The following is a 25998-nucleotide window of genomic DNA, read 5'->3' on the forward strand; positions in this document are numbered from 1 at the left end:
AAGCAGCTCTCAGATCTGCGCCTAAGGGCAACGAGCTTCTCGGATCCAGCACCTCAGGGAGAGAAAGCTGAGCTGGCATAAGCTACAACCATCTGCTGGCATTGGCTTTGGGCTTCTGAGAGATCAAGTTTGAAAGTGAGAGAGGTTTGCAAGTGGAGACATCTCTTTTTCATCCATTGCCCTCCTCTCCCATTATTCCCTTCCAGATGGATATTAATCTGTCCAGTAATGATCTTTAACCAGATGGATGCCAGTGTTTTTAAGAACATAAAGCTGAAAACATTGACTGTGTGTGCTTCTGCGGAGGTGTGTGAAAGTAGCAGGTGGAGACCATAAAGTGCCTCTTTTAGAATCAAACGAAAGCAGTGTTCCTGTCCTCTCTCCTCCTGTTTGTCTCATTTTGGTGTCTTAAATTGATGCGGGGAAAGCCAGACGCATTCTCTTTTCCGCTCCTGTCTGCTTGTCCTAGCCTGAAAACTGACCACAAATCAGCAGTTTTCTTTTTTCCAAGTTAAGGTCATAGAGATAAACGGCCTACCTGCAAAATGAAGTTGTGGCCCCTGGAAGTTCCAGATGTTCCACGATGAAACATGGAAGCGTGTACTGACTCCAGCTAGATATGTTTCCAGAACAGATGTCAACAAGTTCAGCAAGTACACTGAAGCGACAGTGAAGTGAGACAAGAAGCTCATTACCAAATCACTGCTGGCACAGGGCTCAATGATGCAGTGCAACAGACAGTGCTAGAACGTTCTGAAGTTTTTTAGTTTTTCTTTTTTTGTTTCCAGCTCTGTTGTTAATTAACTCAATGCATTAACATTAATGGGTTACGGCCGCCATTGTTCCCAATGATTTATTCTTTTTTCCTCACTTTGTGTCAGCTTTTTGTCACATTTTCTTGCCCTCAGTTTCCTAGCCTGCTTCCCCCAAAGGGCCAGCCCTTTGGACACAATCAGTTCATTCAGATGCTTTATTATTCATCCCCGATTTTGTCAAAGCCAGAAGGGTAATGATTGAAACCATTCGACTTCGAAGCATTGCAGCAGCTTCCTGCGCAGTGCAGCAAAACGCCACTCGCCTCTGATGCTCACTGAACCATGGAGCCAAAGTTGTCATTCTGTGTTTTTCTCCGGCAGTCCCTCCGCATCACGTTATTAATCACAGACGCATGGAAAGTAGAGAGTGCAGAGCGGGGATAGAGGCCAGAGGTCAGTCGATGGCGGCCTCCCAAGCCCATAAGTCCCTGGCTGGTGTCATTATTCTGACATTGTTGTGAAGGCGAGAGCTTTCGGTGCCATTGATTTGGGAGGAGGGCGAAAGAGAGCAAAGATCGATGCAGTTGCTGATTCAGAAATCTCAGGTCAGCTCCACAGCAGGCTTTTGTCCATACATGTGTGAATGAAAAGTATGTGAAGTGTCCAATATGTGTGACAATACCAGTCGTTATGTGTGTCCCTTGCCCTCTCCAGACAGACACACAACAGTTACACTTACCAGCTGCACATACAGGTGTACATTTGTAATTAAAATGAAATGTAGTCTGTTTGCCCACGCACGGTTATGCAGACACAGTCTTCTCAGTATTCCCCTGCTTGAGTCTCTGACCCTTTGTGCTCTCAGTCAAAGCCTTGCGTTTGAAGTTATGTTCAAAGACAGTCTACCTGGCTCAGCCCAGATTTAGATGAAAACCCTGTCTCTACCTGGGCATCTCCTGAACACCCCCCCCCCCCCCGCCATCAGCTTCACCACTGAGCTCAGAATCTTCTCACAGAGCTGAAAGTGTGTCCTCTGGGGTGTTATCACAGACAGGTAAAAGGTACACAGGGAGTATCAAGCCATCACCCTGCAGGACATGTTTGAGCTTTAAGTAGTTCGTTTTGGATCATGGAGAAGCTGATGTTGATTCGATATTACAACATACTTGAGACAAGTTAAATCACAGTTACTGTGTGAAAACCTTCTGTTGTTAATCCCCAGTTTCCTATCAGGAGAGGGTTTTATATGCGAGAGGGAGGATTCATTGGAGTATGCTGTCATAAGAACATCAGCTGTGGTGTTATTTTTTTATTTTTTATTTTTTTTTATAATTCTGTGAATGTCTCAAGGCCGAAACATTATTCTGCAAGCATACGTGGAAAAGTGTAAATGTTTCCCCATCAATTATTCATTACTTTGTTTTTGTTTTGTTTTTTTACTATTGGTTGAAAACTATTTGTTTATTTCCATACCGGTTTGATAAATATGATTCAGTTTCATAGATGTGAGCAAACAACACCCAGAGTTTCGTTCTATCAGCTGGTAAAAATGTTTCACTTCATTTTAAATGTGGTGCTTAGCAAATATTAGCATGTTAACATGCTGAACTAACATGGCAAACACGGTAAATAAAGTACTGTCTTAATTAACGTTGTCATCTTTGCGTTGCCATTGTGAGCATGGTGCCATGGTGACAATAGCACTGTGAGCCCGGCTGTGGTCTCCTAATTGTGTTACAGGCTATTGCTCACAAAGTGTATTTTGAGGCTCACATCTGGGAGGAGGATATTTTCACAGTTAATAGCTGCTCATGACTATGATGTAAACAAAGAAATCCTGTCAGTCTCATATTCCTCAGGTAGGCACCGTGTTACTGAGGAATTTCATTTTGCTGGGATCCTGATTGGCTGTGAACAATGTTTGCTTTCCACTGTAACATAAAACACAACACCGAAATGATGATGATTTGTCCCGAGAAGACAAATACACATTCATGTGGGCCAATGGGCCAGTTTTATCTGCCAGCACCACGTTTTATTTAAGCTGATGTGATGTTTTTCCATGACCATTTGTCCTATTTTATTAGGTCCTTTTCTTTTCTACGTTGTTATAAGTTGAAATATTTATCAATGCGATATAAAAGAAGTTTATGGCCTGGGTCCCTATGTGTTATGTACTGAACGTCCTTGTAAAAGTTCATTTCAATCCCCAGACAAAGTGGTTGTAAAATCGTAATGTGCTGTGTTCCTGTGCATATTTTCCTCCTGCTAATGCGCCTTCAGCTCACAAAAACACAGACTTTGGAGGAAGATGGATAGCGGGGCAAATAATCCAGTTAACTTTTCATGTGTTTGCAGGCAGATATTTTCTTTTTAATGTGTTTATCATGACTTATGAGCTTCTCTATAGCAGCCATTAACATATGATTACCATCACAGGGCTAATGGGTTTGTCTGTTGTTCTCCCTCCAACCGACTCTTTGGTAGCATTTACTTCCTTCTTATCTCTCTGTCACTCTTTCTCTCTCTCTCATTCTCGCATTCTTTCTTCCATGTATCTCCACTCTCTGCCCCCGCGGCCTCTCAACTCCCAAGCCAGAGCCTCACTCCCACACATTGCTCTCCATTATTGCTTAATTATCTGTGGCCTGTCATTTGAATAATGTGCTATCACTGATTTTCAATTGCTTTCGCATTTTCCTTTCATCTCTCACATGCTCTTTAACATGTGCTTCTTCTGTAGCTCTCTCGCTCTCTGCCGCTTCCCATGCTCCATCTCTAATTCTTGACCAACAGCTATTTCGCCCTCTCCTCAAAGCCCATTGACCCTCATTCGATGTTGGTTCATATAGAAGTCAAAATATGATAGAGACAGCGGATGAGTGAGCTTGATGCCTATTGAAGTTTCGTTTCTGTCAGCCATCCAGTTTGCTGCAGGACATTACTTGTCTCCAATGACGTGCTTCACATCGTAACGGCACCATTTCAGTCTCAGGCACTTAATAACTTAATTTCACGATCTTCATCTCTGCGAATAAAAGAGTGACAAGAGCCACATCAAAACATCCACATCATTCCGCGTCTGTGTTTTCGCCAAGTCTGCGTGCCAGCCATTAGAAAGCTCAAACGAAAAACAAAAAAAAAATCATCTTCTGTCGTCTCCTTAATCCCTGCAGCACTGTGGGGCCGTTGGGGAAATCAATAGCAGCGACATTTATTTCTGTCAGGGGTGTCTGTTTGTTTCATTTTGTAAGTAATCTATCTGATGTAAACATCTTTGTAATGTGTGCACACTTCTGCGGTCCCTGTTGGAAAATGGATTGGTGCTGTCAACATGGCTCCCCTGTATTAAATACATACAAACACGCCACTTTGTTCCACTGTAACTGTACACTCGAGGAGGAATCCCTGCCTGTTTTCTAGATTGTTTTTGGCTGAACTAAAGATACCTGGGGACATTTACTCAGACAAAGCAACCGAGATGTTTTTACGGTTGCGAGGCGAATCAGAGGATTTGCGTGAGTTCTGATAGAAAGTTTGTGTGCGAATCCCAACAGAGCCGACTTTCATGCTGTATCAAAAGCTCAAATCACTCACCGTGTTTGTGTTTGTGTCTTGAAGTAAAAGGTAACGTTTTTCTGCTTGAGTGTTGAAATGTGACAACTTTATTTACTCTCGGGCAGTTTGGTGCATTCGCTCTTGTCCACTCACCTCTTGTCTGTTACAGCTTTTATTGTCTACCATAGCAAGTTCACCACAACTGCATTACAGCCAGTTTAGTACATAATAGAATCAATAACACAAATAGCCCACTCACTTATTGCCTTCATGTCTGGAACAAACCCCAGAGGGCAGTTCATAAAGAACTGTCTACACTTGAGAGGTCATTATTAGCGTTCTGGACATGAGGTTGAGCACCATTTTAAATTATTTGACACAGAAAAAAAAAAGCTGAACTTTATTTTTCTTCACACATCCCCCTTAATGTGACAGTCGATTTAAAATATCCCACTGCTCATAATGTTTTCTAAAGGGAAACGCTCACAGGGAATTCACACTCATTTCAGTGCGTATTTACTGTTAATGTTCCCTGTGTCTCAGAACAAATCATCTGTTGGTCCTAAATATCTTAGAAATGTTTGCCCTAATGAAGTGTGTGTTTATGTTGCAGGGTTGGTCAAGCTCGGAGTCCACTGTGTGACATGCCAGAAAGTTGCCATAAAGATTGTCAACCGTGAGAAACTCAGCGAGTCAGTATTAATGAAGGTAAGTTGGCAGCTTTCTGTACTTCTTGTGGCTTTTAGTGTTAAAACTAAGGTTTGTACCTGTAAGAAAAAAATTTCAGCCTAAATTATTCAACGTTTTTGTAAATGAAGGTGGACTTCAATGAAGGACTTGTGCAACAAAACTGCATCAAAACCAAAAACATGGCTGGATGGGGTTGGCTGGTTTGAGCTCTTTATCTGTTTTACATCTGTCCTGCTGCTATGTTGATACAGCTAAATTCCCATACATCATGTTAGGGCTACGTGTTGAATAGTTCCTTTCGAACTACTTCCCAGCTTCTGGTAACGGATTGGGAAAATATGAATAAGTTAAAGACAACAGCTGCGTGTTGATTTCTTGGGGTCGCCAGCAAAGAGAGACTGCAGAGAAAACCGTTGAGCTCGAAGGGAATGACTAAGCGTTGTCAAAAGGGTTTCTTAAGGAGTCTGCAGTCAGTAAATCTCCTCATAAAGATGCTAAGGTGGAAACCACTTTGAAAGAACAAGAACTAATTAGGATCCTCAGCTACGGTGTAAACCTGAAATTTCAGTCACGTCGCATGTGGTTCACTAATGATGTACCTTCATGAGTCAGTCAGTCAGCGGTTACAGGGCTTGCCCTGCTGCTGTGGTCCTTTTCAAATGATGTTTATTTTGCACTGTGTTCCTGAGAAAGTTTACTGTTTTTCAAGTTTCCAATAAGGCTAATGATATGCACCAACTAACCACATTGTCCCCTGAAGGTTTGTTGATTTTTGTCTCCAGAATCTTAATATGCTTTATCCCCGCTGAATTAAACAACAGTAAAAGTCTGTCAGCTGTGACTGGGTAGGGATGTCCCTGAAAGAGCCACCTTTTTGACACAAACTCTGGGCTTGATGCCAGCCAGCCATTCAAAAGTCAAAATGAGGAGTGGACTTCTTGAGCGAAGTCTAAATTTCAACATAAATCAAAGCCTGATCTTGCAAAACCAGTTTGAATATAAGTGATTTATATCACAATAGACCTCATGAAGAGCGGAATCACTGGCTGAGTTGGTGACAGCGGGTCTTTGAAGCAGCTGATTTTCATCCTTTTCAAATTTCAAACTGGAGTCAGCGGTTTGGCTCCCCTGCCAGGAGTCAGAGCCATCAAGAAATCCTGGAGTAACACAACAATATAGCAGGTTTCTGCAGCTGTAATTACTGCAACCTCTTTCCGAAATGCTTCAGAAACTTCTAGGAGAAAGAAATCCTATCTATAATTTTTGCAGTTCCCCGCATAGAAGGTTACAGTAGAAACTTTTTTACATTACATCTCAGGGCCCCTGCTGTTCAACTCTATTCAGTGCCCACTCAGAAATGGCATGCTCAAAAATTGGCCCTTGCGCTGATGGAATAGTTGTAAGGAAATCAAAGTGAGCAGGAATATTGAGGACATCAAGATGCTACAACCTGAAAATTGTCTTTCTCAGGACACATGCGGAGAGGAGTGCCTTCTGTAATTGTTTGCTTATGAGCTGGAAAGCAGGAAGCTGATGCGTTTGTTCGCAGTGCAGGTTATCAAATGGAAAATCCCTCTGTTTTGCATCACTTCTGTGGCAAAATCATTAGACTTTAGATAAAAAGCACTCTGCGGCGGATATTGCTGTTTGATAAAACAGTCCGTGCTAATCAGCATCTTGCTGTTTTAACGTTTCCCAGACTCTCTCTCACTTATTCGCGCCTCGCTCCGGAAGCCGTCCTCTTTCCCTCTCGTCCGCCTTAACGTGAAGTGCAATATTTTCATGAGGGAAAGACAGGTCATTTCTGTTGCCACCGTGCTGACAGAAGTATTATTAGTGGTAGGAGAAGTTGCTCGTGGACCTACTTGTACTATGTGACAGCAGTGAGGAAGGTAGCAGTGTAGTGTCCCAACCCAGGTGTCTCACATTGTGCTGTCCTGCAGAGGAAAGTGATAGTAACAGATGCCAAACAGTGACAGGCTTCTGACGGGACCAAGGCTTTTGCTGAAGCTGCAGTTCAGAGCCAATTACTGAACTTGGCCATTGTCACTCTTCTCTCAGCTGCTAGGCCTCAGTGTGTGTGTGTGAGATGTCTGTAACAGCAGGTGTGTTCATTTAAGTGCTGGTAGAGAATGAATTATGTAGGAGCCAGGGAAAACTGGGATTTTTTTTTTTTTTTTTTGGAAATGGGTCTTGTAAATTTAGGAATAAAAGCCAAAAGTCATCAATCAATCACCATCATTCACATGTAATGAATTGTTTCAAACTGAATGCAGAGGCCCGCTTCCTCTACTAGCAGTGAGCAAGGTGCTTCCATTGATGGCTCTGATATGTATATCAGAGTTAATCTGCACTGTAGGTTGTGATGAGCATTGCTTGTATTGAAAATGTGCATGCGATCTAATGTGCGTCTTTTTGTTGTTTGGCTCGTCCATGTGTAACACCTTTCAGAGTTTGGGAATCCAGTAGCTATGGTATATTATAAGCATGCAGTGTTGCCTATGTGTCAGCATTTCTGTTTGTTTATGGGATGTAGTTATATTGATTTTTTTTTTTTTTTTGCATCGCCCTCAGATACAGAGCAGCTTGAAGCCACCATTATAATCCAAAGCCAGTGTATCAGTGCACATTGTGACTATATGCAGTGAATTGTCAGGCATTCGACCATGATGTCACAAAGTTTCCTGTTGCTACAGGACACACTAAAATAGGTGTCACACGTCAGATTACAAATCCACTTCCTTATTCTAAGGGCTCCTGCTTTAGCTGGACAGGTGTTTTCTGACTCAAATCCAGCAGCCACTTTCGCGTATTCCCACTGTGTTGCACTTCAACTTCACAGCCTTATGTATCTGTTCTCCGGCCTGTCTGTGTGGCTGTCAGACTGTCAGAGTGATCGGGCTGCTCTCTGCTGGAGAGTGCAGGCTCAGACTGTGAAATGTCACCTTTTAATATGCTAATGCATTGGGTCCCAATGGGGCCATTAGGGGAGAATCTGACTCTCCTGGACAGGTGTGTGTGTGTGTGTGCAACATCACAGATAAAACCCATTTATATATGCATACACACAAAGATGCACACATACAGGGCCATGTACACTCTCACAAAAGTTCGCAAGAATGTGTGTGTGTACATGTGTCATATTCATATGTATGTGCACGAACACATCCTCCATGACACACGTCATCCCTCCACGTCCGTCCTTCCCCTGACTGGCCCTGCGAGTCAAGGTTCTATTGAGACGAGGAGACGGGTTGAATTAATTGTCTCAAAATATCTGGTAGAGAGGTCTCTCTCCTGCTCACTGTGTATCGAACTTTATATAACTAACGCTGAACTCTGAAAGTCCGCAGAGCCGCTGGCTATGACGCTACAGACCAAAAAGACATTGAATTGTCTTGGATAATGAATTTGTCTATGAAGTTTATGTCAGTTTGTAACCAGGGAATGAGCCATGACTACTTCAAAGCGCAAGTGCAGCCCCCCCTTTTTTCCCCTTTTTAAGCAGAAAACCTAACAATGGAGTTAACTGAATAGTAATAAGGCTTGCCGTCAGTGAGAAGTGGCGGCCTGTCATGTTTCTGATGATGAGAATGAAGCAGACAGGAAGAGAATGCACAATATGTGCACATATGACAGTATGTCAGCAGTCGTTGGCACTGGGGCCAAACAGATTGGAGTGTAGTGATCCGATACGAAGGGAAGCCCAGAACTAATATTGTGTGTGTGTGTGTGTGTGTGTGTGTGTGTGTGTGTGTCAATGTGGGTGTATCTGTGTATCTGTGTATCTCCAGGGAGTGGTTAATGTTTCTGAACCTCAGCTAGCCCTCCCTCTCCCTCTCTCCTGCTGATAGTATCAAACATGTTTTTGCTCCTGACTTTCACATTATGTTCTTAAGTGTAGCCTAAAGAAAGAACTGTAAACCTGAGTGTTGACCGAAGCAGTTTTGTCCACAGACACCACAAAAAGCGTTGCGGTTCAATACTCAGGCTTGCTGCTGTATTGTTAATTCTCATCTCGCCTTTGGCCAGTTTGTTTCTCGCAACTTGTGGCATATTGCATATCTAAGCTCTTCCGGGAACACTCGTGATCGTATTTGTGACACTGACAAAACAGCCATCGAGTAGCATCTTACCACTGCAGTATATTGTGGTCTGACAAGCTTTCCCTGAGAGTACGAGATTTTGCCGAACCACATTTCATACCATATTACCTACCATTATGCTGAGTGGAGCAACTTCTCCTAATCCGCAGTTTAGTCTCGGGGTGAGTTAAATTGTCGCTACCCACTGGCGCTAACAACTAGCAGTGGGAGAAGGGTATCTTTAGCAAGCAGCAGTTGGTGGTTGCCGTTGATGCCTGCTCTGTTTCTCCCTCTGAGCCAGTGAGCTGGTGGCGGCTGCTGCTGTTGGGATAAGAACAACTAATTAGCCGAAGTGACTCTCTCTCCTCCTGAAGCAGCACAACTTCAAAGTCACTCTGCTGTCCCCAAGCCCGGAGAGGCAGAGAGAGAGAGAGAGAGAGGGAGGGAGGGAGGGAGGGAGGGAAGGGAGGGGAGGATGAAGAAAGATACAGAGAAGACTGTGTGTGTGTGTGTGTGTTTGTGTGTTTGTGTGTTTGTGTGTGTGTGTGTGTGTGTGTGTGTGTGTGTGTGTGTGTGTGTGTGTGTGTGTGTGTGTGTGTGTGTGAGAAAAGAGGGCTGCAAAGGATGTTGAACATGAGGTTAATATACTCTGAATCGGAGTCTTATGAAGTAGATACCTTTTTTTTGTACGTAGTCAGGTTGCCTGTGGTTTGGTGACCGTCCTTAATGTCAGTCATAATATTTTACATCAGGAATGTGTGTGCGACAAAGAGTTTGGAGTTGTTTTTAGTGAAACTGCCCTCTGAAACAAATGACCCCAGCACTATGCAAAGGACACTACATAGAGCCCGAGTACCTCTGCATTACTAAGGACGGCCGTGACATTTAAGGGCATGGATGAGGACTTTTTTCTCAAGATAATTACAGTTTGAAATGTTCCTCCCACTAATCTAGTCTTCCACCAAGCAATGCAAATGTATATTTTTTATAATCTATGTAGTTTGTAACACGGGAGAAGTCAAGTAGGATGTTGTGGTATGATCTGGCATCGAAATTTGAAATAATAAAGTAGGACTAAGGTGGCAGAGAACAGCAAGGACTTGACGGTTGAGTACACAACTGACAGACATTGTGGTGGGCGGGTGAGGAGCAGAACGCCATGGCCACAGATGAATCACGCAAGGTCTAATCTTGTTATCCCGACACCTCTGCGACAGCTCTGTAGCTTTCCTTCTCCAAAATTCCCTCTTAATGATTATAGATCGACCATTCTTTCCCATCTCTGTTGTGCCGCGAGTGGGTTGGATATATAAATGCCGCCAATGCGCACACGTCTCCCTTAACTTAACATTCGTGTGTGTGTGTGCTTGTGCGTGCATGCGTTTGTGTCTGCTGGCCTGCATGTGTTTGGGCTGCACCGTGAGTACAGACAACCTTTAAAATAAATGGGTTTCATATGTTGTGCCCCTGCGCGTTGATCCATCAGCTTTGTATGGTGCTGTGCCAGAAGCCGGGGCTTACCACACAGTTTGATCTCAACAGGCTGACTGTAGAGCTACAAGCGCTTTCTCCTGCTGTACTTTGGCTGCTTCTTTCTCCGCCCATTGGTGGTAAGGTTTTCCTGCGTGCATTAAATTGAACATATCCGGCTTTTCTGACTTTTAAGAATAGTTTTATTACAGAAAAGCAGATCATTGTTTTATCGGTGCATTTTGTTGCATCATTTTTCTCTGTTCGCCGTCGTTCTTGGGAGGAACCTCAGTGATAATATAGATTTCCATAAACTCTTAACTCCCTACAAAGCTCTTTTTCTGTTATCAGTCAATATCATGGTCACTACGCTTTCTATATCTTTAATTTAATTTAGACTCCCCAGTTCCAAATAAATGCACGTCTACTTTTTCAAAATGTTTTCCCCACCACTCTTTATTGAGTGTTGACCATGTTTACAGGTAAAATGCACACCAGATAATAGATATTATCTGAAGGGCACCAGATGTTTAGGGATCTAAGCAATCCCTCCGCTTTCTCCATACTTCCGTCACATTGTGTCGCACTACATGTCTGACTGGCAGCTTGGGATCTAACACATCCTAGAGAGACGTGTAAAACCTTTAGTGCTGCTGCTCGCCCAAGTGACAGAGCTCATCAAACACACACAATGTTGTTTGACTGATTTTCCTACCTCTCATCTGTCTCATCGAGATAAAACAGAGATGGAGTGCAGACGAAATAATGAAATGGAGGGTAGAAGAGCATAAAATGTAGCGGGATCCCCTATTGAGCTCGACAGGAGACAGACAGACGTCGCAACCGATGGCATTTGTTTCTCCTCTTCAAAGGCAACAGCTGCTGTGTTGTCAGATAGATGAGAAGTTTGCTTCTTATTTGTTGTTGCGTTTGTTTTGGGGTGTTTTTTTCTTTTTTCTATTTTCCTTTTTCTTTGTAAGCGAAGGGCACATTTTATCCAATTCTCCTGCTCTTAAGTGGATGATGCTTTCATGGGACGACCAGCAGAGTTCCCCTTCAAAGTGTAGTTTTCTTTTCCTTTTTTTTTTTATCGTTGTTTATTCTTTCATTTTGCACTGGGAGTTCTTACCTCTTTATTTTACCTGTAGACCTACTGAAGTGTGTTCTGTATGTGTTTCTTCTCCGCAAGCGGATATTGTGATCCTCTTTTATCCATCTTACTATCGTAGGGACTGATAATTGAATAAGTTACATTATGTTCTACCCCAATTTCGACTTCCAAATCTGTCTTTGTCATCTCTTTTCATATCACGCTGTAAAAGAGAAACTTGAAGTGCCCTGCATTTCAACATGATGCCTGTCAGTACATTTAATGAGTTTTGTCCTCGTGATTTATTGTGTTCTTCATTGACAGCACACAGCACACAAATACTTATACAGCAGCTTTGGAAAAAAACTCTCTTGATACAGTGTTGAGATTTCCAGAAAAACACAGCAACAATGGGATAAATGTGTGTTTGTTTGTTTGGTATTGCATTAACTGTGGGCTTTGCGAAACTATAGTTGATGGACAATGAAGTGTGTCACTGTTGGTGACAACTGTCAACTCAGGGGCAACAGCAATGCTGCAATATGTCTATTCATATATCACTCCTTTGCTGCATTATTAGATCTGACACTGCACATACATGTGTGTGCGGATGTATTTCTGTACAAGTTACACATATCATAAAGCGTAAATGACAGCTCCATGACCATTGTGGCATTGCACAGTCAACAAAGATGCACACACGTGCAAACAATTTATCGGTGACTGTGCATGCTTGCTGTGCACACATCTTCATGTTTACCAAAGAAATAGGTTCAAAAGCTATTTCACAATCTGTTATTATTTCAATATGAAGGCCCACAGCAGATATAATTGTCTAGTTGTGTATATATTTCATGTTGTGATGAAGAATGTACAGTTGCTATTAAAATATATCCTTATTAGGATTACTAGCTAATATTAATGTTGATATTCTGACACATGAAAAGTCTCAGAAAACTTCCTTTCAGTAAATGGCAGAGCATGCATTTATTCAGAGAACCAACCGCTCCGTGTTCGACACATTTCTTTATGTCTTGATTGTGTTGTTAACTAGCTTCTTCAAGACTGGCCAATTATTCACAGGCTACAATTGCTTGTGAATAAATTTGCCACTTTTAGCTGTTGCAAATAAACAAGGGAAGTTGCTCTGACTGAGCAGTAGTAATGAGTAGGGGGCAGCTCCTTATGTACATGTTGAACGCATAAAGCAAGACACTTAGAATTTCGTCAGCTCATCAGTTGCTTCATCTTCATCCTTCCTGCGGAGAGTGCTTGCTTTATCACTACTTCAGTCATAGGAGTCCTATGACTTCTCACTCACACACACCAAGCACAAACAGATACATGTAAACAGCCTTCCTCGTTCTCTCCCTTTTTTTTTTTTTTTTTTTTCGCACATGTGGTTTGCTGCTCATGGGCTAAATTGATATTCATACAAAGTACCAACAGAGCACAAAGCTGTTCCTTTTATGTGTCAAAGACTCACACTCAGTGGAAGGCCTAATTAACAAGTGAAACAGCTGAAACAACCCCCTGATCACGTTATTAGTGCTGTTCTGAGCATATTTGCTAAGTTTCAGGCTTATTTGGTTTGTTTCAGTCGGCCAATATTACCTGCTGACCTGTTGTATTGACTCCTCTGCCTGTCCAACTATTGCCTGAGCTCATGTGTCAATGAATGAGCCATGTATTCATATGTGGAGATAATTAGTTGCGGAAGTGAGTCAGTCAGCTCGTCAGTTACTGTTCGCCTGAATAACTGCACTAAATAGTCTCATTACGCATTCATTACTCACTTTCTTTGTTTAACTTGCTTTCACATCACTTTCTTCATTTTCCCCCCAAACCACAAGTGTTCACTGAGTCACTTCACTTTTTCCTTTCTTCTTTCTCTTTAGTAATTCCACAAGTTTACTACAAATGCCAGAATCACGCTACTGTTTTCCTGAAGTGCAGAGGGTGATTCTGCATTAAAACAAAAGAAGAAGCATTTTAATAAGACAAAGTCAAGGTTGTTTTCCAAAAACAGTAAGAAAACCTTTTTTCGTGATAAGGTAGCAGATAATATTTAATATTTCCTCAGAATCCTGAGAGAATCTAATTTTATCTTGCGCTGCACTCCACAATCAATTTCATGCATTACATGCAAATATTGGCCACTCTAGGTGATTTGATTTGTACTTTTTAACAGATATAAGATGACCTTCAGATCTAATCACTACATTGTATTCTCTGGTCTGTCTGTCAAGTCTGTGAAAAGCAGTTCTTTAATCCACATTTCACAACCCAAGGTCACCTTTGCGATCCTTGTGTATGAAATATTCCTCACTTATGGAGTGAGTGACGGCATGGAGGGGGAAAAAAAAGAAAAAGAAAAACGAGTGATACCAAAACATGTCTGCCAAAGGGATCCACAGCCTGCCAGTCACTGATAAATCACTCATTCTGCAGATACCAGCACTCCCCGGACCGTCCCACTCCATCCCAGCTATCAGCCCGTGCAGCAGGTTTGAAGAGGTTCATGATTATACCCTTTGACCTCAGGGTGTACAAGACCTCTTGCCATTAGACTCAATTACGGCCAAGGTCATCCAGGGACACGTCTGTTAGTGTGAAATGATGTGGCCTGCCACTGGTCTAAGTGTCAACCTGATGGATCTGTCAGCTGCACAGAAGCACATCCTAGGCATGGTTAGAGAAACAAAATGAGAGAATGAATGAGGGAAAGAGTGGCAGAGTTTGTTGTGGGTGGGAAGGGATAATGGGTAAGATTTGGAAGGGTGGGAGATGGATAAAGGATAAGGAGTAGCGAGCTAGCAAAGACTATGTCAGAATCGATTAACATGTCTCTGACATTGATCTGAATTTACCTCCTCTTCACACAGAATGACTTATACGGCGATTATCAGGAAAAACCTGCTGCGCTGACTGTGTTCTTGTTTGCTGGATGTGTATTTGCATGCGTGCACATCAGTTAGTGTGTTTATACGGTCCACGGGGTGGAGGGAAAAGCAATAAACAGAGACGGATGAAAGTAAGACGGGCATTTTTTTTTTCCAGTTCAATATCTTTGATGGGGATGGAGATATTCCAATGCAATTTTATTTTGGAGTCAGACTAGCTCAGCAACCTAACACACATGCTCCTCTCACAAAGTACAGTTGAATCAAACGGCCTCAAGTCTCTCCCTGCCAATTTCCAAACCAATTTTCGATGATCAGGGTCTTCCAGGGAAACGTGTTTTTCTTGAAGCTAGTGGTTATACCCTTGTACACACACGAGGGGCAGAGCACATGAACACACTTGTGTGTGCTTGCCCTTGAAAGTGGCGTCCTCACCTTATGGTTCCAGACAATGACATTTAGCACTCCATACATCACACGTACATTTCAGAGCATTTACGTGTATACACACACACACACACACACACACACACACACACACACACATGCATACATACCAGCTTGGCTAGCCCCCCTCCTCCTGGCAGAAAACACAGATTCTGCCCCACTGGCTCACTGACCGACATATGGATGGATGGAGGTGGCTCATGGCTTGCCGTGATCAGAGGCTTGCGTGTGAAGTGTGTGTGTGTGTGTGTGTGCGTGCTACGTGCCTGAATTTGTCTACATGTCACAAGTATGAATGGACGACGAGCTGACTGGTTTTGTCAGAAAGCCAGTGGCCAAGCTGTGCTGCCCCCTCCCCCTTTGCTCACTGACAGCTGGACCCAAGGCCACCTCTCTCCGGCCATCCACCATCCACCAGCCGTATTTTACTTCTCTCTCATCCATATGGTATCTATTTGTTCCGTACATGCAGTTTTATCATGAGATTTATTCTTCCCCTTAAATTAAAATCAAACAAATGCGATACAGTGACTGGTTTCAACTAGTAAAATAAAAAAGAGAGAAATCTTTGGTTTAGCTTGCTACATTTCAGCAACAGTTGTCTTCTACAACCCGATTTTGAGGAAGATTTGAAGGATAAATTTGAGGATTAGTGTTTTATCCATAAAAATACCCATTTCGAAAAAATAATATACTAAATTGTTGATATCAGTGAAATAAAGATGAGGGTTTTGGATTTTTTCTAATAAAGCCTGGTATGATACAAATGATGACTTTTTTTTAGATGAATCATCTCTTACTATAATCCTTTTATATTGACAAATTAAGTCATTGAACCATATTTGTGGAATTTGCAGTTAAGTCTTATTTCCTCGTTGCACAATCTAAAAATATGTTCGAAAAAATAAAAAGCTGTCAACAGGCAAAAATAGTTTGTCAGGACAGGTGAAGCAAAGCCATGCAGGTGGATGTTTTTATTACTTGATGTCGTTACACTCTGCATAGGACCAAAAAGGTTATCTGTTCTTCGTGTTGTGTTAATTAGAAACAAAAGAAGCTGCAAGACTCAGGGGGAAGAGCTGGCACTGTCACTGTCCACATTTCTCTTTTACTCATCTCCATGGCAGAGAATTACATGGCTTATGCTTCATCCCTCTCACTTTCCCTCATCCCCCCTCTGTCTCTCTTTTGTTTTTCTGTCCATTCAGCAGCTCATGCGTGCACTGTAACGCCCATGTTAGCATAGCCACCCGCATTTTTTTTTTTTTTTTGCCTGACACACATGAATGCCCTGTTGACTTTGATCCTCGCATCTCAGTGTCAAGAGACCATTCACTCACTTGCCTGGAGTTTTTTGGGGGGGGTAGAAATGTCTGTGTTTTCCTTCCATGTGCATGAGAGAGAAAGCTCAAGTTGCAATAAGTGGAGCGGGAAAGATGAAAGACCCTGTGATCCAGTTTTGTCCCCTCCGAGATTTTGGGCTTGGTTTCTCTGTTCAGTCGCTCTGCGGCGTGTGACGTGAATCTAACCTCTTTGTTACTTTGCTGTTGCCTGACTTTCTCTTGATCATCCGTTATCCATCACTGGACCTTCAACCATACTATTGAATCTGTTGATGTTGGTCCTGTCCTTTGTTGGTTTGTCTAATTTATAGAATCCGTAGCGAGCTGACAGAGCTGTTCTAAACTGGCTCTGGATTCGGAATGACACGAGTGCTGCTGCTGAGTGCTCTGCTTCATTTGTCCATGCTGCCCCTTCCTGAGCAAACCCCAACCCCCCACCCCCCCAACGTACCATCTGCACCTGCAAATCGCACCATAATTAGGAGTAATAAATTTCATGAGATGTTTTTCAGACACGACGACATCAAAATTGAATTCCAGGGTGGCGAGAATGGTGCGTTAGTTTTTAATTAGGAGGAACACCATACAGTCCCTTGGAGTCTGTTGATGTTTCATCGTTCACACAGCTTCATTCTGTGTTTTTAAGTTTGGGTTTGCTTGCAACCATCTTGGTTGTAGTTAAACAGTAATCACCACCACAGCTCCAACCTATTAATCAATTTAGTGGGGCAGGATGCGATGCTGATAGGAAACCGTGTGAGATGAAGCATTTCCAATCTGCCTTTTCACCAACAGGCTTTTCTTCTGACGTCCTGTGCTAATGATGTCCACTCGACAGCAATAACCACCATACATTACAAGACAAATTATCTCCCCATCAAATAACCAATTTGGATTAGTGTCAGTCTTGTACTCTCTTTCGATCTCTGGTTTCTCATTAGACTTTTTTTGTTTTGTTTTTTTTTCTTCCGCCAAATTCTCTTGTACTCCTGTCTACTTAGGAATTGAACAAACTGACAATAAACTATACAACACAAGGAGAACCCAAGTAACAAGAAGGATAGAAAAAAAGGAAGGTGCGTGTTCACCTGACCACCTGTCCGTGTGCGCACACAACTCTGTAAACGTTGTCCAAGTCCCTGATAATAAAGTCTTAATGAAGTGCCGTGGAGATTGGTGATTGGAGAGAACTGTCCAGACTCACAGATGTGAAACTTAATGAGAGAGTGAGGAGCCATCTAAAGGAGCCAAGCCAAGAAAGGGGATGGAAACCTGGCAGTTTCTACTATCATGAAGTTATGGACGGAGGTGTGTGCTTGGAGATTGGATAAAAGTTGACAGCATTTGGTGTGTGTGTTTGCTGATGTTGGTGCTGATGATGTGTTCTACCTCATTACAAAGCATTAAGACTGTTTATTTGCCAACCCAACATGCTTTTGCAGCTCCTTTTGCAAATGTGAGAGAGTGAGGTGTAAACGCTTTTTCATATAATTTCTTTTGACTGATAATTGCGGGTTAATTAATGAAACTGTTGTACTGTACAATGCTAGAAAGAGCAAGGGTTGCTTCACGGATTTACAGTTGTGCGCTAATCAACAGCTAATCTTGCAATAAGCAGGCAGTTGTGCAGTTAAGTCTTCACATTAAGCCTCATTTCTCTTATTTCAATTAACTCAAAGGAGGCGCTTAGAGGAAGCTTAAGAAGCCAGCTGCTGCCTCTGTTGCATTTCGACAGCTCATCTCTCCCTGAGTCCGTGGTGGCATTAGTCTCTCTGCAGGGAGCCCTGCTGCAGGCTACCTGCCTAACCACCAAAGGCTCTTTCTTAACAGCACACCTTAGCCTCAGGTGAGAAAGTGGCCCAGTGCAGGGCTGCTGATAGGACTCATTAGTCCATGGATTAGCCCTGATTAGCCTAGCCGTCGCGCCCACTGATACTCCAGGCTAATGCTAATTATGCGTTTACCACTTTACCCTTCTGTGACAAGCTGTGGGCCAGGTTTTATGAGCTTTTTAGTCTGCCATTACTTCAACAATAGTTAGTTCGCCTACATTGTATTTCTTTTTCTTTTCTTTTTTTTTTAAACTTCAGTGACTGAATGTGGAATAATTCAGGTTGTTTTTATAATGCATTAGGTGTTTGAGAGGAAGGTGGTAATGATCCTGGTTAAGTCATAGAATAGTTTTGAAAGAGGCATGGCAAGGCGGACAACAAAACCTATCTGAGCAGACAGATTATTAATGTGCATTGTTGCAAAATGTGGGAAAAAAAAAAGAAATAATTGAATAGAAACTTGAATTAGATTTTTTTTTTTTGCCTGGTTAAGCAAACAGCATTGTGTAAGCTAAAAAGAAACAAAGTTAACAGGCAGATCAGAGGTTTGACTTCATTCCACATGAGCGTTCATAAAGCTAAACTGTGATGAGTGTGACATTAAAGCAATGTGAAGGCTGTCACAGGCAAGTGACATAGTGAAAATGACTTTGAAGAGATTGAGATGAGGCAGAGGAGCCTTTAATGCACACTGTCCTTTTATCTCCAGTCCCATCGTCAGTCAAAGTTAGACATGCAGGGTGAAAGAGAAGTTGGACAGGAAATGTGGAGGAGACGAGTAAGCACATAACCTCAAGGAACACAGGGAGAGGGCCGTGGGTGCAGTGGGGGGGGGGTGCTGCTGAAGATTAGTGTGGTGGTTTGTGTCATAGTGGGCTCCATGCTGATTTTCAGTGGCAGCTCTATTCGCTGACTACAACCTCTGGAGATGCTGACACAAATCCAAACCGATCTGCTCGATTTTGATGAAATGGTTTCGCAGTATGCCATATATGTATCTGCAACAGCTCCGTAAGCAAAAAAGAGAAGAACTCAGAAAGTTGGGTGAACTCAGCCTTCTGCTTCCTCTGGACAAGGTGTCTCGGTTTATACATCCATATGTTTGTATGTACGAGGCGCTGTCTCCGATTCTGCAGCGAAAAAAAGAAAAAAGTGCACCCAAATGGACGATTTGACCTCGGTTCACCTACAGGCTGTATTTTTGTGGACAGACATATTCAAATGTGGGATTTCTGATGCTAACGGATCACTTTATTTGATGTTTCTTACCCACTGAAAAAATAACAGGGTGGTGAAATGTGATTGTTTAGTATTCAGCCGGGGTTTTTTGTAAGTAGAGAGAGAGATGGCACCATTTTTAAAAGCAAAGAAAAACATCCTGTTTTCTTTGAATGTTTTTGGAGCTACATTTTCCTACAGAGATAGCAGCGCTTGCTGGCCTGGATACCAACCAGAGTGTGGTCAAAGCTTATCTCTTTGGTGTCTGCCAGTAGAAAGTCAGCTCCTCGCAAATGGTTTACTCCCTCTTGTTAAGCTCTTGCGCTGGTTATGTTAAGATTGCTGCCTCTCAAGATTTGCCTGTTGAGCAGCGACCTTCAGAGGTAACCTCAGAAAAACCAATGGGGAAGAACTCATCACAAGCTGTTTTGGGGTCACTTCGTTTATCTCCCCATGAGAGGAAAGAAACTTGAGGGAAATTGGTCCTGAAAAGTTAGGAAAGAACTTGGTGTGGTGATTTTTATACTAATCTAAACTCCCCCCCCTCTCTCTCTCCCTTCTCCCCATTTCCCCATATGTCCCTCTCTCATACAGGTGGAGCGAGAAATAGCCATTCTGAAGCTCATAGAGCACCCACACGTTTTAAAGCTACACGACGTCTATGAAAATAAAAAATACTTGTAAGTATAACCAGCTGGTTTTGATCTATGGATTTCAGGATCGATATCTGCACATATTGGCAAACAAGACAATATTTGGATACAACTCTGTGACACAAATTATCACCATCAAATGCTCTTGAAGCAGTCTTTAAAATCCGATGTATCACAGGAGCAGTTTGATTGCGGTGTTATGATTGCATGGGCAACAACGATAGCCTCAGGGGGGAGAGGGGGCTTCATTAGTATTGGCATGAAGCATTTAATGTGGTCGTGCACGCCAGGGGACTGCTAATAGGGAGAGGAAGTCTTCGTAATGTAAACGCCATGACACACTTATCAGAGCCAACACCATTGCATTCAGAAACATGAGCCCCAGAGAGTGGCAGCTGCATTAGTCTGCTGCAGCTGCTGCACGCACGCGCACACGCACGCACACACACACGCACACACGCACGCATACTCTCCTCTTTTCTCACACATAAATCGATTAGCCAACTTAAACAGTGGTGAGTGACAAGCCCATCAGCTGTTTATAGGAGCCCTCTTGATCTACAGAGGACTGTTTGTCAACTAAATTCAATTAGCCCTCATGTTGAGCTCGCAGACCAAATGGGATTGTGCACGCAGCACCCTACATCTCATCCTTTAAGATGATAGGAAAAGCAGAATATTGTGATTCATCCTATAATTGGATTATTAAAATCACATTTTGCACAGATTACTTCATCACTTTTGACAGCTGGTCACTAACGGCGTCACAGAAGACGAATTGCTTTACATTTGCATCACCAGTGACTCTGTGCTTAATATCAGTGATGTAATTTTGCTCATAATATTCTTTAAATTCTTACTCAGACATCTGTAGTTTAAAGCCAATAATTGATATGCTTTAAAGTGATATTGATAGCCTGACGGTCCCAGAGCTTTTAAGATTTATTATGCTATCGGCAAAATAGCAACAAGCAACAAGCTGTTTATGCTGCTGTGTGTGTCTAGGCGTTTGTGTACAAAAGGTTAAAGAGAAGTTTGAGTCATTGCCTAGCAATATTATACGAATGAAAATTTCATAACAACAAACAATAGAATCATCATATATATACACAATGTTTTTGACAACAAAACAAGTTTGCTGAAAAAATGGTGTGACAGAACATAATGCACATCAATATGATGAACATTTGTTTTAAGAAGAATAACTGTTAAAGAGATATAACAAAAAATTGCCTTTTACTCGTAAGGACCTGCAACACATAGACACCAAACATCTACTGCATCACACAGCCAGCTTTTTTGGCTTTAGGGGTTTAGAGTTGTTTAGAGAGCACACGCTTTTTCGGCCTTGTTCAGTTTGCAACACCAGGGTGTAATCAATAAAAAGGAAGAGGTGCACGTACGTACACACTTCCACAGCAGGGAGAGAGAGAACGGAGAGTATTTCACCGCCTGTCTGGGTTTCAATTTGTCCTAGTGAAGATGGAGGGAGTTTGAGCTCAGGATATACGAGCAGGCCAGGGCAGAGCAGGGCCACAGTACAGCTGGCTTTCAGCCCACAGATGCAGCTTTAGGTCCGGGTCACTGGAGATTCATCTACTCCTCTGTCCCTTTGGAACATCATGGCCATGCAGTCAGGTTGATAAACTGCTTTCCTGCCCCTATGCCTGGCCCCACAGGGTGGAAGGCCACCTGAAGAGTGGCCTCAAGCAGGGCGACAGCTGGGATGATGTATGTTTATGCATTTTCAAAAATATGAAAGAAAAACAAAAGCAGTACAGGTAGTGTATAGGTATCGCAAGTATACCAAACTAAATGGGATTTACCAAAATCTGTCTTCCAGCTTCTTTTTTGCCTTTTTTTTCCTTAATTAACTGAATGCCCGGGCAAAGACTCTCACAGGAGCTTACAGTGCTTAATCCTTTATGTCTAAGAGCAGCATGCGCCATTTTTTTCTTCATTTTGTAGCGTAATGCAACTCCATCTTCTCTCTTATGCCTTTCATGGGAGGTCAGAGTATCTAATATATCACAAACCTTAGCATACGTTGTTTTATAATACAAGTGCTTTACTCTGACTGTTGGGGCACTTTACAGATGGCAGAGTTAAAAAAGCAGCCGACGTGATATGACTTTTGGGAGATCAGAGCACTGATCCTGGGTATTTTGTCAGTGTAAAACGGCTGGGAAGGGAACTGTTTTTCCCACTGCTCAAGTTCGTATAGACCTCTTAGGTCGGAGGCTCTGATTCTTCTTTTCTGCGGGGCCTTTTCAGACGGCTGTGTAGAGAGCACGGTTTTGTGTTCCTATCTCTACGAGTGAAATCTTTCGTTTCCATTTGTGCATAAGGTTTTGTTTTTTGTTTGTTTGTTTTTGCTGCTACCCGTCCTTCTGTTTCAACATTCGTTCTCATCCCCATGTCTCCCCCTCTTTTCTCTCAGGTACCTTGTGCTAGAACACGTGTCTGGCGGTGAGCTGTTTGACTACTTGGTGAAGAAAGGCAGGTTAACGCCTAAAGAGGCCAGGAAATTCTTCAGACAGATCATGTCTGCCCTGGATTTTTGCCACAGTCATTCCATATGGTAAGTGCAGCTCCATATCTAATAGAAGAAGCGTCCTCCGGGTTGCACGTGCCTTTCTTTTCCTTATCGTCACCAAAGGCCTCAGGATTTGCGTAATATATATCGTGGATACTCCAATTTAAATCCATAAAAGAGACATTCACTATCTGTATGTTTAAAAAATGCATCACATACAGTTAACAAAAAGATAAAATAACCAATAAACAACCAGGAGGATTAACAAACTCAATTTGGTGGGCATACAACATTGAACAAATAATGAGTTTGGAAATAATGAATTCTAAAAGGATACAGATTCTTCCTGAAGTGAATCTACAATCTAAATTTCAATCAGTTTATTCATGGTTTCAAAGCGCTATTAACTTTTCAAACCATTGATTCAAAATGGAGATTACAGAACTGAGAAAACTTGAAATTGCTTTTTATAAGAGTGTCTGGTTTTCATTTTTTTTTTTTTTAGTGTCCCCCTTAACAGATGAATGTGGTTGATGCAGTCTCAGATTAAAAAGAAAAAAAAGAAAAAAGAATTCAAATACACACTTCCAGCGGGCACATTGCTCTGGTTTTTACTTTTAGATCTGAGAAAGGAGTGAAGTTTTTCTTATTGCACAGTATATTTTCATAGCTACACTCTAGTCCTTGTATTTGTTGAAATTTGCTTCCAGATACTCACTAATGTGGCGCGTTGTGTTTGGCTTCAGGGGGTAATTTAACTGTTTACCAGCTTGTAGAGTAGAAGCAATCATATGTACTTCCAAAGTCAAACATGTCAGCAAGGGACTAATTTTTAGCACTCATTTGTAAGTGTGTTCCTTGTTTTAAATGTGTGAACACGTGTGTTTGGATCTTTCTGTCCCTTGGTACAAAGCAGAAGGCGAGTCGTGTGCACCTTTGCTCAGCAGTTTGTTCTCATGTGTCAACACAGCAGAACCTTAGAGTAGAATGAGTTCAAGTGTATTTATTTTTACCAGGGTCAGAAAAATCTCCAGTGACTTTTCACAAAATGGTATAAAAAAAAAAAAAGTCAGATAAGAACAAAAGGATGTAAGAAATACTCAAAACTCACCTGGATCCCCCGACACGGGACTAAAACATGAGCATGTAGAATATATGATGTGAAGTGACATGCTAAGGCAGAGAAATGGGACAGCAGCTTCTGCCAGAATATTCAGCAGTAATGGTGAAAGAGGCTGCTTTAACGAGCAGTTTGTCATTTCAGGTAAAATGACTGTTTTACACTCTCCGCTCGCTGTGTACCTGTAATATTAGACAGGCTGTGTTCAATTGCTGCAATGTTTCCTTTTTTCCCCCTTTTTGATAGCTATACCTTCACGGCCTCAGCTGCATTTTCCACGCCACCCGGTGTTGAACAAGCATGTTAATGATAGTTCAAATTTCCAATCAGATAAAACCTAGGTGTGCAGCAACAGTAACACATACGCAGAGTAAAGACCGGATCAAGGGTCCTACTTGCATTATTTAGAAGAATATTGAGGTCACTAGCAATTAAAACACGGTCATTATGCAGGACATTATTAGTTTGGCTCCTTGCTGTTCACTCAGCTATAATATTCGCAGCCAGGGCCCTCAAATTACAGATATTAACATATCATCATAAAGCCCCAGCTCAGCCATGGCCATGCTATGACTGCCGTCTTTTCTCACTGACACTATGACTCCAAAACAGCAAGTCAGTCCATCTCATGTACTTGAACGTCTCTTGAATGGCTTCATGCTGATGATGAAGATGAAAACAGGCCTATAGAAAACAGTTCTGGTATAATATTCTCTAACCTGCCGCTGAGTGCTAAATGCCTTCCAGACAGATTTATGTAATGTTGCATGGGCAATTAAAAGGAAAGAATTAAAATGATTTGTCACGGAATGATTAGGTACGGTTGAATTTCAGTGATTTGATATACTGTGTATTGTTGTATACTATAATATCTAGAGGAGGCAATTACATTTAGTCTGCTGCTTTCAATAATAAAGCCGTTGTAGTAGCTGCTATACGTTGCAGGAGCCGGAACGTCCTTGTGTCAAAATGACTTTACATTTCGCTGGTTATTGAGGGATGGGGCGCTTGAGTTCGTCTGAGGGTTTGAACTATCCAGCACGGAGTCGATGAATAAAACACAGAAGATGACTCTTATATCACTGGAAATTGAAAGAAACTGCCCTTCCTTAAGGAAATAAAAGTCCAAAGTCTTTTATCAATCTGTGTAAATAAGTGACTGTGAGAAGAAAGGAGAAGGCGTCCTTGACTGCCATGTGCGCACATATATTGATTATCACAGCTCTTTTGGAGTATTATTCAGCAGTAGATTTATCTCACCTCTCCTCTTTCTTTGTTTTGCTGCTATCTTGTAGTTAGATCCAATAATTCCCCTCAGTAACACTTAGAAAATGATGCCTTGTCAATTTATCATAATAAGGATCATTTATGGGGGTTGCCGCGCCCTCTTGCCCTCCTCCCGACGTTAATTAAGGGGGACACAGATAGACAGAGTCTTTCCAGTACCTTCCATTCTCACTGATGAGATATCCGCATCACATGAATAAAAAAATTTCCAGAATGTATCTTCCATTTCTACGTCTGCACAGGAAAACCTACACAGGCTGTTCGAAGGGCTCCCTATTCCTCTGTGACTCACTGTCGCGGGGGGGGGGGCAGGTTCCACATGCTTCCGTTCCTCCGCCCACGCTCCTAGCCCCAAATATCCCTCTTGAGCCAGATGGATGTAAAGTCTCTGTATGAATGAAAGAGCGTAGAGAGAAAGGGCTTTTTATGACTCAGTGTTTCCTCTGCCCGTTTCAGATCGCTCTCAGATTTAGAGTTGTCTTTTCACGTGGAGGGAGAGAAAGCGACAAGGTGGAACATGCGAGGATAGCTGACAAGGGAGATGAGGCAAAGATAGGTAAGGGTAGGCTAAAAAAAGACAAAAGAAAGGAGAAAGGAGGCGTCAGTAAGATATATTCATAATGAATTCTAAAGCAGCAGGAGAAGATTTTCATTGCGCATTAACACAGATCGAATGTCAAACTGGTTCCCTGTCCTCCTCGTTCCTCCGCCACCTCACTAAGATGTGTTTGAATATCATTTGAAGTTTGCCAATGTGCAAATTACATGACTCTACAAATAGATTTACTGATTGGCAAACAGGTCAGGCAGGAGCTGAGCGCACAACCAACAAATATGTCTATATTAAATCGATCTTTGTGAAAGTTTCCATTTCAACCAACTGTAGCAATGTCAAATGTGAGGGTCAGTCACCGGACAGCCTTCCGCGGAGCTGCTTTGAATTCACTTTGTTGCTGAAGGTCACAACGCTTCAGCGATATAATCACAGTGTTCCAGATTTACCTGAGAGGA

At 42.3% G+C, this 25998-nt stretch overlaps 1 protein-coding gene across 3 annotated transcripts in view; it reads left to right on the forward strand.

Moving 5' to 3' along the window:
* Positions 1-25998, forward strand: part of brsk2a (BR serine/threonine kinase 2a) — a 143064-nt gene that overhangs the window by 79160 nt on the left and 37906 nt on the right. For all 3 annotated transcript variants that reach the window (XM_029522601.1, XM_029522604.1, XM_029522602.1), the window contains exons 2-4: positions 4927-5021; positions 19986-20071; positions 22485-22625. In XM_029522601.1, coding sequence (XP_029378461.1) covers positions 4927-5021; positions 19986-20071; positions 22485-22625 — 322 coding nt within the window. The remainder of the gene's footprint in view (positions 1-4926; positions 5022-19985; positions 20072-22484; positions 22626-25998) is intronic.

Source organism: Echeneis naucrates, chromosome 16 (assembly GCF_900963305.1).
Source record: "Echeneis naucrates chromosome 16, fEcheNa1.1, whole genome shotgun sequence".
Lineage (NCBI taxonomy): Eukaryota > Metazoa > Chordata > Actinopteri > Carangiformes > Echeneidae > Echeneis > Echeneis naucrates.